Source organism: Ambystoma mexicanum, chromosome 4p (assembly GCF_040938575.1).
Source record: "Ambystoma mexicanum isolate Mex_15411 chromosome 4p, UKY_AmexF1_1, whole genome shotgun sequence".
NCBI classification, from domain to species: domain Eukaryota; kingdom Metazoa; phylum Chordata; class Amphibia; order Caudata; family Ambystomatidae; genus Ambystoma; species Ambystoma mexicanum.
In genome coordinates this window covers 282998390-283015345 of record NC_090927.1, presented here as the reverse complement: position 1 = coordinate 283015345, position 16956 = coordinate 282998390, and the positions used below count along the sequence as shown (strand labels likewise).

Genomic DNA, 16956 nt, shown 5'->3' with positions numbered 1-16956 from the left:
TCTGGGAACCCCTCTACCGAGAATGAACATGACCAAATAACCTGTTCTATGGGAAGGTGCCCACCCAGAAGGGTTTACAACCACGTTTTAGCTCACTGCACCTTTCACAGAGGGGAAATATCCATTTGCATATCAGTATTTTTCCCACAAACAGGGGCAGTCTAGCACTGAAATGCTAGGCAATTCTCCTCTGAACAAGAGTATCAACAGCAACCCCAGAACGTGTTTCGTCCTAGTCAGGCCTCATCAATGAGGTGAAGCTGTGCCTCTCTAAGCAAGGGGTCCACGTCTGGATTACCCTGGGTAACCTAGGGTGAAACCCAAAGTTTCTAAAAATGCACAAAAAGGTCTGGGAGCTGCTCTACTGAGAACGAACACTGCCAAATAACCTGTTCTATGGGAAGGTACCCACTCAGGAGGGTCTACAACAACGTTTTAGTTCAATTAGTGTGTTGAAACACAAGTTGTAAAAACAAAACTGTTGCCCCATTTGTTTTGGCTACATGGGCCAGTATGTTGTATGATAGGGCCCGCCTTCTACAGAAGAAGATGTGACTATACAAAATCTGGTGGGTTGTGAAAGGATCAAAGTTCTGAAAATGAAAATATTTTGAAAATATTTTAGAAATGTTTGCTTGGCTGGCCTATACAATAATTAGTGAAGACCAAGTGCAAACCAAATCAAATTAGAGCACTTACTGTGGACTTTAAGAGTTCGAGTTGTCCCAAATGAGTACCCTGGTTGAATGAACAAGCGGTCACTGTCCACAATGTGTCACTTGACTGGCACAAAAGACAGAGAAAATAGAAACAAGCCAGAACAACAAGAGTGAAAGAAAGAAGAATGAAAAAAAGAGAAAAGAAAAAAAGGAAGAAGAACAGAAAGAGAAAAAAAGGAAAAAAAGACAAGGGTTTCGTTTTGGTTAATCGTCCAGTGAAAGGAGCAGCAAATGTCAAAAAGCAATTGTCTTTGCAATGCCTGTGCACTCACCACATGAGGTGAAAAGAGGGTACCCATGTGTGGTTGGGGGATTCTGTATCTCTTGCTGTAAGAAAAGCATGTGTGTAATGTATTTTAAAATACACATCATTTCATTATTATCATTAAGAATAATATACCAAATAAATACAAGTATACATTTTCCTATAACAGATTGCGCTTTCACAGAAGAAGAATACAAATAATCATTACATCAATTAATACACACATAACATTTCCTCAGAACAATTTGATCGTTCACAATACCAATTTATTGACAACCAAAAGTACGGGTCAACCAGAAAAAGAACTAGCTTCACCTAACCAATGCTAAAGAGAAGAGGTTAGGGCCAAAGGGTCAACGGGTACAACCAGTGAAGTAAAGCCACTAGAGGAAGAGGAAAAAAACACAGGTGTACTCGGTATGGTTTCGCTCTGCATTTCAAGCTTCAAAGATTTAAGGAAGCTAGTTACTGCAACTACTGTTGATGAAGTGTGACCAGCCAAGTAGTATTTCCAAACCAGTCTAAGCATTTTTTATGGTGTTCCATCTTGAGCCCTGTACATCAGGGCAAGACATCAAAAGATGATTGATAGTTTCACATTCATCATTGTCTTTACAAAATCTACATATGGTCAACATACCATATCTGACCAATATCTGTTTGGTTAACACAAGGTTCCAATGAAAACAAAGGAACAGATGAAGAGTGTACTTATCTAGATAGATTGCCAAGTAGGGTATGAAAGTCCCCAGTTTTTTATGTTCCTCATACATATGACTTAATGATGCATACATGTACCCAGGAGACACAGAGACACCTCCAAATCATGACCTCCAGAAAAGGGAACTAATCTAGGATGGAGAGCTTGTACACATCCATCCCTTACAATATTTTCCGGACAATTTTACCCTTGTAATATCGTACACTTGGCAATAGGGAGAATTTACCATAGCGTGTGTCGACCCTGCTGAGTTGGTTTGCAAGGGCAGAGGCATGGCTTTTAAGCCACATCTCTGTCTTCAATTTGCCCGGTTTGGAATTAATCAAGAAGCCAAATAGAGGAGGCTATCAACCATCTCCACAGGCTTAGAACTAATCCGCCAGAGAAAGGTAGTAGCTCTAGTGTGTTTAGAGCACTGCTTTGATCCAGTCTTCACTGGATTGATCTTCAAGGAGTGTATGTCCACAAAGCAAGAGAGACCATTAATCAGGTGTTGAAGTCCCACAGGGGTACCATCAAAAATGAGTATGTCATTAGCGTAGTCAATCCATAGCGGTCACATGGTTTGTAATTTGGGAGTTATCAAAGCTGCAGACTTCAGATAATTTCCTATGTTTGCCATATAGAGGTTAAACAGGCAGGGTGCTAAAACACATCACTGCCTGACCCCACTGAAAGATAGGAATTTGGCGAGACAAATGGCCATTGTGGTTCTATAAAACCTGAATGTTGGAGTTCTCGTATAAGCAAATTGCAAATTTAAGAGGCTGGGGGGGATTTCCCACATGTTAAGTTTGGACCAGAAAAGATTGCGGTCGACAGCATCAAAGGCAGCGATAAGGTTGATAGATGTAATATACACTGAGTCATATTTCCCTCCCAGGCAAGCTGTTTTTTGCACTACACAATGAAACCATTCAGTGATGTGCCCATGTGTCTCTCGGAACCCAATCTGCCATTGAAGGATTCTTCCACTTTAATTTGCCCACTGTTCAAGGTGCGATAGTAAGATAGTGCAAAGACCTTGCTGTCGGTATCCAAAATGGCGATGGGTCTATAATTTGTGGGATTGGATCTAGCTCCCTGTTTATAAATGGGAACAATGTGCACCGATGGTCAGGAGTCAGGGAAAGATTCAATTTGCACCACATTCTCAAACAGAAAACGCAATGCCGTTGCTCAAGCAGCCGGTTTGCTCTTAAATAAAAAGTTTGAGAGCTTGTTTGGGCCAGCAGCACAAGAGTTACTGATCCTGTTCATTACTTCAAGTACACTCTCATAATTGAAGTTTAGTGTGATTGTCTTTGATTTTCCAGAGAACTTCCAGAGAACTCACTACTCTGACTAAGCACGTTCCCCATGGGCTGGGCGTACAGAGTTTGGAAATGAACCAACCCAATCGTTCTCGGACACTGCATTCATTTGTTTTGTGGGCTGAGAAGTATCCAGTTCGTTAATAAGCCTCCAAAAGACTTGCACGTTTTTACTGCACAATGTGGACAACATAACTTCAGCATCTTCCTAGCTCCACCTAGCGCGCCAATTACGGAGCGAGTTCCTGTGGGACTGCCGAATCCCCCTGACCCCCATGTCTAATGTATAGAGGTTTTTATGAAAGAAATGTATTTGTGCACGAAACATGCAACTCTACATCAGGCTTCTAGCAGCGGATCAAAGCAAATAGATCCCATTCCATCCATAGTCAACATGATTTTATATTGAATGTCCGGAAGCATGCTTTACTTAAGCATTCTCAAAGCATATTCTTTTACTATTTTTTTTACTATTGTTTACCCATTAGTCATCCTCAACCTCGGCTGCCACTGCCCCATTCTAATTTTACTGGATCCTGGCATCTTAACTGAACAAAGACAAGGTTTGGGTATCAATCTCACCAACTTCCATTCATTTGAAGCATATCTGAATGCCACTCTCACTCTAGGGTATGCTACTTTGTACCGTCTGTTAGGGATAAAATGCTATCTCTCCAAACCCATAGCAGCATTCAAGATCCTCTAAGCTAAATTAATAAAATGCTCTTTTGGAACCTGCAAATACCTCCCCACCTAAAACGATATTTTAATATGCCCTTCCCAACCAGCTAGTGAATATCATTGCTGCCTCAACAAGATCACTGTGATGTTCTTCCATGAGACTTCTCTATCCTTCCCTCTTCATATTCTGATCTTATTTTTTTTTAAACTTTATTTTCAATATACAATAACATCAATTATGAAATGACAAAATATTTACAGATGCTATTTACAAAGATACATAAATATTTAAAAAAATAACAGCTCAGAAACAAACCCCATAGAAACCACCAGCTCACATCTTATAATATACAAAGTCAGATTCAATACAACGCCACAAATTTCCGCCAAATCTTCACAAATGATCAATTTTTGCCTTGTTTCCTATATAAACGTTCTTCCATACCTGCCAAAACATGTATTTCATTCAGCCAAACTACTTTCTCTAATGTAACAGTAGATTTCCAATTTCTAAGGATGATTTTGTTACCCACTGCAGCACCTCTAGATAACCATTTCTTTTGGCATTGAGTGAGATCATCCAAGATTGAATCATTCCCCAAAATTAATGTCTCAAAGTTAAAACCAATTGAGTCATTCAGGACCTTTTCAAAAATCTCACCAATATCGCTCCAAAATCCTCATACCTTTCTACAATTCCACATCATATGTTCCAATGTACCATTTTCATGAACACATGCCCAACATTCCGGATCATCCTTCAAACCTCTCTTCCATAATCTCTCCGGGGTCCAATAAACCCTATTTAGGATCTTAACTCGTCTCGTTCTTTCAGTCAAACCCAAGGAACAAAGTTTGACATTTGCACATATCCTTCTCCAAGTCTCAACTGTAATGTCAGAGCCAATTCTCCGACTCCATTCATTCCTCAGCAAATCATTGCTATTGTATTCATGCACAATCTGCTTGTATACCCGGCTAGCTAAGCCACCTTCATCTGTCAAAGATTTTCTCTTAAGAAAATCCAGATTCAATCTAGCCTGGAAATCGATCTCACCAACAGCAATCTTTAATTTCCTGTAATCTGAAAATCTGAAATTTTCAATATGAAATTCTTGTTATAAGTCTCTAGCACTCTTCCATTTCTCCTCGTTAAAAAGGTCATCAATCCAGCTGACGCCACCCAAAAACCATTCAGGCCAGAATAACATTTTGCTATCCAATTTAATAGAAGGATTCATCCATAATGACGCACCAGGATCTTTGTATGCATTCATACCCAACAAGCCAGTCATTTTCTTCCAGGAGTTTCTCAGACAGGCAGTCAATGGATCTTTCACACCTCTCGCTCTCGATTCTGTGGTCAACAATGCCCTTAGTGACAAAGGACCATTAAAACTCGCCTCCGCCATAGCCCATTTGTTAGGATTCAGTGCCAAGAAATCAACTATGAAATCACAATTAAAGGCTAGATGATAGGCCCTAAAGTTTGGTACTCCTAGTCCACCTTTCTCCAATGGTAACTGTAGTTTCCACAAACTTAATCTTGGCGGTTTCTTGTCCCATAAAAACCCTTGTATAAGCCTGTCCAATTCCTTCCAGTAAGGAGCTTCAATATTTAGTGGGATCATACCCAAGATATAATTGATCTTGGGGGTAGACACCATCTTTAAAGCATTAACCTTCCCCCAAAGTGAACGATTCAATAAACCCCAATGCTCCAAATCGTTTTAAAAAGTCAAATAAATCACACTCATGTTCACTCTCACCAAATCACAAATCTTCGGAGTAATCCAAATCCCCAGATACAACATCTTATCCGGGCACCACCGAAACCCCAGGTCAGTTACATATTTTTTACTACAATTAGGAGCCAGCAGCATCACTTCTGATTTGGTCCAATTCACTCTACAGCCAGAAAAAGTATGAAATAATGTTAAAACTTCCATTAAAGTCAGTAATGATTGATCCAAGTACTGCAAAACCAAAAGAGTGTCATCAGCAAACAGCCATAATTTTTGCTGCAATCCCCAACATGACACTCCTTGTATATTAAGTTCACTTCTAATGACAGCCGCCAGAGGTTCATATTCTCATCTGTGTGTGGGGGAATAGGTCATACATGTACATCCGCTAGCCTCCACTCATTCTGATAGTTGCTGCAAACCTTATTTTTCTCCCCACCTTTTCCATCACTGTCCTCTTCATCTCATGTCATCTTACTACACTTTTTCATGATATCATGTTTTTTTATGAAAATGTCCATGTCCAAATAGATAAAAACTGCTAAACATGATACGGAATCTGTTTAGCTTTACAGGCCTCCATCCGTGCTGCAGCTGATGTGTGTAATGAGGTGCACTGCTAAAATGTGCTTTATTTATATTCAGCATGCAGGCATGTGTGATTCATCGTCCATGGTTACTTTGCCCCGAAGATTTTGGTACATCAAGTGCAGGGCAGTGCTCTAGTCATAGGAAAGGAATGTTGTGTGCAAGCAGTAGATCAGATCCACAGAGTTATGTGCCTTCCATCGCTCCAGAATGTTTGGGTACCATCATGCTTCTGCAGTCCAGCCAATTATTTTTTGTGTGATAGGAGCTGCTACACGGACAATGCAAGGATGTGCACTGGAGCTGTCACACCACCAAACATGCCATTGTAGCCATGCCATAATGTTGGGGGTGCACCACTTGAGGAGAGTTAGGTTTGGGCAACTTGTCTCCGCTGCCTGACCCCTATAGTCAAAGTGTTCCTGTAGTTGGGGGGCAAGACCTTACCCCTCCAAGAAGTCAGGGGAGAAATGAGTAGATGGCTTGGTAGCAATCATCTTACACAAGCAGTGCTATTGCTCGGATGTTTGTTTTTTTCATCCCTCCTCACTGCCTGATCATTCCCAGCCCTTTGCTATCTTACTTCTGCATGCCCAGCATTGGCCGACATGTCCTGTGACTCGAGTGTCCAGCCTTAAGGCTGCCTCCTATGAAAAATACTTGAAGCTAATAATAAAACCTTGCCATAGTCATGATAAACATGTACCTAATAATTAACAAATACCTCTGCTGAACATTGAACTTGAACTGTTCTTGAACGAGCTACATCATTCCCCTAACATTGCATTGCACATTGTGTGCATGATTCTCTTCTCTCCCACACATTGTAGTGGTGGATTGGTCTCTCTTTTCCTCTTGTGGAAAAGGCACAACAAACTGAACACAAAAGGAATACAATCCTGGAATCTGCCTGGGCATGACACAGCACTGAATGAATCAGGAAAAGCTCAACTGCAGTGACATGGACAGCTCGCACATCTGGCCTCATTTGTCAAACACACTAAATTGTGGGTGTTCGGTTTTGGTTCACTTTAATTGAAGGAAGTAGATTAGAGTACCAATTTGCAATGTTGGGTGAAAGAAAAGCCCAGGGCTGGAATTTGGTTTCACTGATGACTTTGAATCTTCTGATAAACATCCAAAGCACATATTTGAACATTGTATTTGAGTATAAGTGTTGAAAACCCCTTAATTTCGCAAAAGGCAAACCATTTACATTATTTTATATCACTGCTGATTCTGCAGTACCCACAAAGAATATTGCATCATGACATAATATCTGAAGTACATTACTCCATTGCAGGAAAATGTACCTGCAATAAAACAGTTCATTGCTAATATTTCCACAATAGCAAGGCATCTAACATGCATAAAGAGTCTCTCCACCCACATACCCAACGTGCATTGGCATGGTTTAGAAGTGAGTATTGAATCTGAATAGAACACCCAACATGTATTCAATTGGGGATCAGGATATTGTGAATGTCATAACACTAGCAATTTTAGTGGGATGGGGCACAATTCATTGGGGTGAGTATGAGACCAGGCATATTTGTAAATGGGGGCTTTGAACAAAAGGTAGATTTTGTCTGAATATTAACAGAATGACCCACTTGTTGGTATGAGGAGAGGAGAAGGTAACAAAACAAATTAGCTCTTTAACTTATAGAGCACCTGGAATGTTTTGCTTTGGCGCAGGATATCCAATAAGGGTATCACTATTGGAAGGTTGCTCGGTGGGCTTAATATCTGTTTCAGAGGTTGTGACAGGTCACATGATCAAATTCTAGCATGGCTCAGATCCATTTAACCTTTAATTAAATGTCATATATCGGGTTGGGGAGCATTAAGCAAGGGGTATGTTGTGAATTGCCAAAGCAACAAGAAATAAAGTTGAACATGTCTCAAATAGATTAATAACCAGTTCCTGGCTGGTAACATACACCTTCACGTGTATTAAACCATAATACAGTATGATTGGATGACATTCAAATGACACAAATGTTCCCCTGCTTCAGAATGTTATGGTTTCTAAACCATCAGCTGAAACTAGATGACAGATTTATGAACATGACCATTCTGATACCTTGTAGCTGAAATGGCTGCACCTTAGTCTGCAGTGAAGTTGATATATGAGTTATTTTGTTTTCCTAATATGCACTTACTGTGGACATTTTGAACCTGAAAACTTAATTCCCAAATCTGCTTCTTTTTAGTTGACTGCAGAGACGTTTCATCAGGCTATGGATTCGGATCCGAAGAAGAATGGACACAGATTTTGTGCAATGATGGGCTGGAAGGCATCATAGATGCAAAGTGTAAAAATGGGAAATGGCATATAGTCCACGAGGATTGTGTTTATCCTGACCTTCTACGTTTCCAGGAGGTACGACAGGTTTGAATTTAGATGACTATTTTAGTGTCATATCACATTGCAAATCATTTGCAAACTGTGTGGCCAGCGTGTAAGCGTGTCAGCAGGGATATTATGGGGGTTTCCCTTCTTCCATTCATTGGTTATGCCAGTATGGATGCAACCAAATTGAATCATGATAAATAGTTAGTAAAAATGTCATTTTTGACTATCAGCACCATAGATTCTGATAGAATTATAGATTCTGATTGACTGCTGGCCGATCAATATCAATTAGAGAAGCACAGGGTTATGGCATCTCTGTACATATCCCTGATCGATATTTCAAACAGCAGGAAGGAGAGAGATTTCTCTTTCTTCATGCATGCCTAAAGAAAGTGCAGCTGACACTGTGAGAAATCCCTGCTTCTTCCCTCAGCCACAGGGGTAGGTGTTCCTCTTGAATGCACCTCTGGGAGAACTCCTCCACCTTCAGAGTGGATGGCAGAAATGTCGCCATTGCTGTGCAGGAAACAGAGAAGCAAGAAGTGGGGTGGGTATGGTTAGGGGTCAGGGGGCATGACCAGCTGCTGGCAGCCCTTCCAATTCAGGCCACTCTGAAGGGCCAGTGTTCACACCCAACCCCCATCTCTTGCTCTTCCTTTAGCCCTGCAAGAAAGGTGCAATTTCTGCCGGCATGGTAAATGTAAGAGGTTCGTTCATGGATGGCTCCTATTGTGAAATGGCCCTTTCTTGAGGCAAGAGCCTCTAGAAGGCTCACAACAGCAGTTTGGCTGTGGATAGGGTACTGGCAGGTGGATATTGAACTTTGGCATGGGTAATGCCTCTGGTTTTAAATATGGACTTTCTGACCATGCCGATCAATATCCACAAGGAAATGCCATTTAGACAATATTGCCAATACTACTTAGCACTATGAAACAACATGGGCAATTACCTTTTGCATTACAAAAAGAACCCATGACCTTTAAAAGTGTCCACACCTATGTCTTTTATCTTTTTCTGAAAAATGACCATTTGGCAGTAGCTTCGAGCTAGCCCTTTTGGTAATCACTGGAGTTTGGGCTTGAAGGGAAGGCAAGACATTCCCATGTACATTAAATTCAACATTAAAAAGGGAACCATTGCACACATAGTTTTTCTTTCTGAACAGGTCTTTATTACCATAAACAATGCAACATTAAAAGTTGAAAACCAAAGAGTCTGTGATTATGGCAAGTTGAACTCTTGTGCAGAAAGTTTAATTCTGTTAAATGTCAAGATTACCATTTTTTCCCCAGATTTTTGGTTGCAGCGTAGCCTATCGAGCCACTGTTAAGGGTCATCACACCGCAGTGTTCATAGACTGGAAGAGCACACCTGAAATTATCAAAAACATACCCAAGTGTTAAAGATTTGCAATCTTCATCTCTCTCTAGGTGTTTTTGACTACACCTACACCTTAGAAAAACATACAGAGAGATGTAGGTTGCAGTCCTCATTTTTTATTTGTGCCAATCAAAGAGTGAGGCCCACATAAGCATAGCAGAGCACATTGTGACGTATGGGGGTGGGTTGATACTATACTCTGCTATGCCTCTCTTGTCTTTATCTTCACAGTGTTTGTTGTGAAGCAGTAACATTGTTCTCCACTGACAGGTTCATGAGTGCACTATAGTGCCTAGGACGTGATTATACTATCAAGAAGTGTAGCTCATGTCTTTACCTATTTCTACTGTTTTTGGATTAAGCTCTTACTTTACAAAAGCCAAATCAAATTTAAAAAAGTGAAATGCAATCAGGGTTGGATGGCAAAGAGGCTCAAAATGTGGTGAATGAATAACACAGAGTGGGAACTGATAGTCTTTGCTCAACCTTTCCTCTCAGCTATCCCAAGTTGTGAGATTAGCTGCAGACTGCATTGCCTATGACATCGGTATTCCTATTTCGCGCCACCATGCACTCTGCTAGGGCAACAATATGTACTTTGCAGTGTGGTTTTTAGCCTAGTGCCTTACCATGCAGAGAATGGAGAGGACACTTACTTTCTCTTTAAGCATAGCGCAAAAGGAAAAAAGAAATAAATCAATCAGAGGTCACTCGACTGACAAGATAACAGTTCTCACATCAGGTCAATGGGGAAATCGCATGTCGGGCGATGGTTAATTTTTTGAGAACAGATAATGTATTTTAAATATGTGCTAGATTGCATTGTTTAGAGCCCTTGGGGTAAGTTCCTCCTTTTGATATGGTTTGGTACACTAAAAGATCTGAATAACTGTGGAAAAGAAAGGCAAAGGCAACGGCATGCAATGCGCAATGGTTGATAGGGCTTTGCCTTGCCAGGGATGTGCAGTTATAGATACTGCTCCACCACATAACTGGGGTAGGAGGACAGGAAGGAGGGTATTTTCCCATTGTGGGTATTTTGGTGAGGCTGAGGAATGGATGTGAAGGGGGACCATTGGTAAAGAAAGTGGCACAATAAAAATTTGAAAATACAGCGAATGAAGATAAGAAGAGTCAGGGGTGTTGCTAGGTCTGGAAAAGATCAGGTGCTAAGCTAATGTCAGGACTGGCGGGACTCGGGGGGCTAGCTAGCATTTTGGTTGTAGCATCTGAGCTTCTATCTGGGGCTACAACCAAAAGAACTGGGGCTATAGCCCCCTCACCCCCCCCTAGCAACGCCTCTGAGAAGAGTAAACATTGTTCTCAAGATTGGTATACTTCAATCAAGGATAATAGAATGTATTTGACAAGTATTGAAATTGTGCTAGTTTGATTGAGAATGGCCTCTATGACCTGTTTAAAATACTTCATGCCAATTGAACTCATGTGTTTTGACCACTCTGTAGCACCTAGATCCCCAAAGTGCCATGCAATGAAATCTGGTTGCATTCATTCATCATGGCTATGCCCCAAAATAATCTTGAGCTTAATGCAGCTCGAAATCTCCTTTTCTCTTTTCAATTTTAATTATATATATGGAGATTTTGAACATGCGGGTTAAAGGTTTTGCTACTCGACTTATACAGCAATGAAAAAAATGCTATTTAATAGATAATACACGCAGCTGTATTTGTCCACAAAGTATATCCAGGTATTTGGCCGCGTTAGAATTGTCTGCCATTTCAATCCAATAGAAAGTGAATTTGGATCAGGAACTTTTGGCAGCTGGAATGCATGATGCATTTACACGCTTGCCAAGCGTCAAAGCGATTGTAGAGGACGGCTTGCTAGTAGAGCTGAATCAAAGGTGTTAGACTTCACTGTCTGCTGTGTTTAGTAGAATGACCAAATACATAAAAGAGACTGTTGCTACGCCAACTCCTTACTTGAGTCAAATATATGTACATTTTCAAAAAAAGGCAAAGATCCCAGACAACAATCTGCCTTGAGGCCAATGTCATAAATTAATGCTAATTGTTAAACATATAAAAAGATATTGGCAATAAGATTAGAAAAACTGGTATTGTACTTGATTTACTTCAGGTAGTACGAATTTGACTATACACACCAATACTGACAGCACTGCCTGGATGTTCCAGCTGGCACTGATACACCTGAATGTGTGGAAGGCTTTTGATTGAGAAAGGGAATTCTTCTGGCATATATTGGAAAAGATGAAGATCCTAGGCAGCTTTCTCAGTCTAAAAAGGCCCTTTGAATCTCATGTTGGATTGGGTTGTAACGTAAAAGAAAGGCGTAAAATCGTGTGTAAGGCTTTTATTCCTTCCATTCACGCTACACCCCATTTTCGTCAATTTGTATGGCAGAGATGAGGGGTGGAACACCCTTCCGCCATACAAATGATGCAGCATTTGTGTCAGCATGGATTTTAATGCCGGCACAAATTCTGGAGATCTTTAGTGCATAAAGCCGGCAGACCCCATAAGGATCCATTGTACACGCTGCCTGCCATGCTTGCATGCCAGGCAGCGTGTATAATTACAATTCATTACAATTGAAAGCTGCCCAACATGCTTGCATGCCAGACAGCGTGTACTTGTAACTGTGAATGCTGCTTACCATGCACACATGGCAAGCAGCATTCACAAGTCAAATGAAATGCTGCCTGACATGCAACCATGTCGGGCAGCATTTAATTATAATTAATCACGCGTTCTGCCATGCAAGCATGGCAGGCATCCTGTACAATTAAAAGTTAATGCTGTCTTTACTCACTACGCAGGGCAGAGTGCAAAAGTACAAGGCAAAAGGCATGTATGCCGCACTCTGCTGTGAAAATGACAAACATTTGTCAGGGGTGGGGGAGGACCTGGCAATGCCTGCGTGCAAACGTACTAGATCCCTGCCATCAAATTATGCATTGGAGCAACATGAGCTCCTATATATTCCTCTCAAGGCTAGAGTGGTTAGCAAGATGTTCATTATAATGCCTGCTTTTTGCACTTTACATTGAGCTCTTTGTGGTGCAGCTGATGAAAGCTAAGGGCATTATACCTTATACACCCTTGGCTGAGAAGTACGCTTCACTACATATTGAGATGACATAATGGTGGTTACTTAAGATCCTGAGATGGCAATTGTAGAGAGGAATAGATTGACCCAAAGGTTTGGCGAGGTGTCGGGGTTCAAATGAACATGAACAAAACTCAGGTTTTTGGATTGGAATACACAGAAGTTTGATGGCATAACTACAAATGCAGCAGTATATTTGGGGGTCACTTAAGCAGTGATCCTAGGGAAATAGCCATTGTTATTACTTTCAAACATGTACGCTAAACCAAATATTATTGGAGCATTAGTTGTCATTAATTGTCATTAATAAGCAAACTGTATCTCGATTCTCAGACATTTTTAGAGTATTAACTCTGTTGCTCATCCAGGGATGGTACAAGAACAGTAAATAAATGGTTGAAATGCTTCAATGCAATTTTTTATGTTTTTTTGGGAAGGCTGCCCAACTAGTAGAAGTTTCAGCAAGGAGAGCCAAAGATATAGAGCATATGGATTGTCCTTAACAATCATTAAGGTCTATAGTCAGGCAAGCCTATTGAATAGTAGATAGACATGGACATGCTCATTCAGAGGTGCGAGTAAACGGGCTGTGAGGTAAGGGTAATGCCTGACAGGCCTATTGGCACCTATAGATACCCATAACCAACCATTCCATCCTCATACGAAGGCTCCACGATACCCTTGGTATCTCGGAGTGGCACTGGACTGGCTGACATCCTTCCTACTGACCGCTATTCCCAAGTCATCCTAGGCACCTTCTCCTTTCCTACTTCCCTCTCCACCTGTGGTGTCCCCCAGGGTTCTATCCTCTCCCCCTGGCTCTTTAATATCTACCTTTCTCTGCTTGCATGCCTCATCTCCTCCTTCGCACGCTGAAACACTTGTGTACGAGCGCGATAGAAATAAAATATCAATATCAATATCCTTCGCCAACTTCCAGTGTTACGCAGCTGACACACAGCTTTTTTACCAACTCCCTGCACCCTCCAACATCCCGGACTACCTATCTGCCATACAGTCCTGGTGCGCCACCAACAATCTCTGCCTCAACAACTGTAAAACTGAGATCCTTCCCATCGGGACCCCTGCTCCCTTCTTCTTCCCTTCACTCTGGCCTTCCTCCCTGGGCTCTCCCCCTGCGCCCTCTGCTGGAGCCAGAAACCCTGGAGCCTTCTTCGGCTCCTCTCTCTCCTTCCTCCCTCACACTCAGGACATTGCCAAGAAGTACCACTTTCAGCTCTTCCTTCTCAAACCACACTATCTTCAACCTTATCTTACTAAATACTCTCCCTCTCGACCACTATGGTCCACTGGCTCCAACTCTGTGTGTAAGGCGTTTTGCTAAACAGCGGGCCCGTGGTTGTTCCCTTTCCTCTGCTGACTCCCTCCTATGGAACAGCCTCCCCTGCCCTCTGCACCTTGAGCAGGATCTTCGTAAATTCCGGAAGCTCCTTAAGACTCTCTTTACCTCCTCCTTCCCTTTGTCTCTCCCCTCCTAATCGCACTGTTGCTGCTATTGGTGTTCTGGGTCCTTATGCATCCTCTGGGCCTTGACCTCCCCCACCCAATTGGCCCAGCTTTTGTCTATCCTCTGCACTTACACTTACACCATCCACCCTGGAGCTTCACTTACACTTGCACCCCTTGCGGCTCCAGGCCGTGTTGCACTCAACACCCCAAGCACTTCATCTGTGGCTCATCCATGAGCTCAGACTCCTCGGCACTTACCCCTCTGCCCTCTGCCTTGCTGCACCTGCACGTTCTGAATAATCACTAGCCATAGTAGGTTCATCCTCTTTTTTTCCTTTTTCCCCCCTCTGCAGTTAAAGATTGGGTTATTATGTATTGCAATGTACCTCCCACCCCTGCTTCCTCCCTTGCCCTGTGGGCACTTTGAAACAGTAGTGTCTTATTGTATAAGCTCCTAACAATCAAACAATAAATAAATAAATAGCTTTTCTCCAGCATGGGGTCTGGCATGGATTCACATGCTCATGAATATTCCCCGTCGTCAGGCTGGGAATCCTCGGTAAAGAAATAATCAGTATCAGTTTCGTTTCTGATCTGTCTTTCGTAGTAGTAACCAATCACTGATCTCTGCGTCATACTGACCACAGCCAATGACTGCCCTCTACCTAAGCCCCGCCTCTGGCAGCCATCTTCAGATTTTTACCGCACGTTCAAGTGTTGGGATCCTCGTGCTATTGCTCTCGAGCGTTAGTGCTATTTTTTCACGTTTTTTCTCAAAAAATGTCGCTTTTTTCGGTCAAAAGAGCCTCAAGCTCCACCGTTTCTTCATCCGATCAACGGGGACCCGTGTCGGATTTGTCTACGCCCCTCAAGGGTGAATATTTCGTCGAGCCACGCTTTTGGAGGACTCCAGAAGTTTCTCAGGCCCATCTCGGACATGGCCCAGGAGAAGGGAAGCTCGACGCCCGGAAAGCTGTTCAGGGTCTGCCCTGGATGCCAACTTCAGAATGTCTTTAAGGAGGACCAACACTCCCTTTGCCTTTACTGCCTACATGAGGACAAGACGCACGTGGAGAAGGACTGTGCGTTTTGCGGCAATATGTCGGATCGGACCATGAAGGACCGCCATCAACGTCTCGCCAACTGGCTGGAAGGAAAGAGCCTGTCAGGCGAGAAGAAGAAGAAGAAGTCCGAGCAGTCTTCTAAGACCTTTGAGGGCGCCCCGGCAACGGGGGTCCAACAGAAGGCCAAGCACCGCGAGTCCGCTGGCACCGGGAGCGCCGAACGGTTGGGCTCTACGGGCGCCAGGCAGGGCGCTTCCTCCCCGGCGCCATCAACCACGAGCCAACGCTCTGGCTCGGCTAAGAGGAAGGCCGAGCACCCGGCGAAGCTCCTGGAGAGACCCCGGTCGAGCTCGAAGGCCCCATCGGAGGGGGAGCGAGGCGGTGACCCTCCCCCCAAGGAGAAGGCGGTGAGTGGACCTAAGGTGGTGAAAGCCTTAATCCATCTGGCCAAGGCCTCTATCGAGACAGTCGCGGCGGCCCTGGCTCAGCCTGTGGAGGCTACACCAGTGGTGGCGACCTCTGAGCCCAGAGTCTCCCTGCCACCGCAGAGGGAGTCCTCTTTCATGCCCATCGACAGGACCCCCGTGAAACCTCCGACGGAGAAGAAAAAGGGGGGGCAGGAGGTCGTCGTGGATTCGGCCTCAACCTCTGAGGAGGAGCTGGTCTTAAGCCACGGCGTTAGCGTGGAAGAAGACCAGTCCGTCGGGAGGGACCCCGACGTAGGAGACGACGAAAACGTCGAGGGTGCCGACGGGGCTCCTGACCGCCCGTCGGACTCCCCTCAACCAGTGCCGCAAGACAACTCGGCGGCCATTTTGTTGGCTATACAGTCCTTATGCTCAGAGAGAAGGATGAGACTGCCGTTACCACCAACGGAGGAACCGCTCCCGACGGGGGACCTGGAGCCAGGCCCTTCTGGGAGCCTTCCCCCTAAGAGAAGAAGGATTCATCCTCCACCTCCTTTTCAGCCATCGCGCCCTGTTCAGCCCTCCTCCCCGTCCACGACACGTGGGGATGATACGGGGAATGACACGGCCGCGACGGGTACAGACGACGAGGTTTACGACGAGGATCTCCCATCGTCACCTCCCACCCGGGCTTCCCCGCCCGACGAGATTGGATCGTTTCACTCCATGATCGCCAGGGCATCCGTGCTTTTCCAGCTCTGCCCGGAAGAGAAGAAGAAGGAAGGTTTCCCTTATCAACGGCGCGAGGCCAAGAGGAAGACGGTCCTCACTGTACCTCTACTGGACGATATTTGGGATGAGGGCCTCGCCCTCCTCAAGAACCCATCCACGACGCGGGCTAGAAGGGATCGGTACGAGAAGAAGTACCGGGTCCCGGACGCGGCCCCCTTGTGTCTTCGGGCACAGCCGACCCCGGACTCGGTCGTCTGCGCGGCGGCCAGGAAGAAAGCGGGGGGGGGGGGCGGCCTCTACGTCGACCTCCCCACCGGACGGCGAGGGAAAGAAATTGGACACGATGGGACGCAGGGTCATCTCGTCGGCAGCGACGACGATTAAGGTGGCCAACGCCTTGGCTATCGTAGCCCGCT

General features: G+C 43.9%; 1 protein-coding gene across 3 annotated transcripts in view; it reads left to right on the top strand.

The window, feature by feature from the left end:
* The window catches only part of LOC138453204 (adhesion G-protein coupled receptor F1-like), a 926758-nt gene that overhangs the window by 518025 nt on the left and 391777 nt on the right, over positions 1-16956 (top strand). For all 3 annotated transcript variants that reach the window (XM_069605833.1, XM_069605832.1, XM_069605834.1), the window contains exon 9: positions 8249-8418. In XM_069605833.1, the coding sequence (XP_069461934.1) occupies positions 8249-8418 (170 nt within the window). The remainder of the gene's footprint in view (positions 1-8248; positions 8419-16956) is intronic.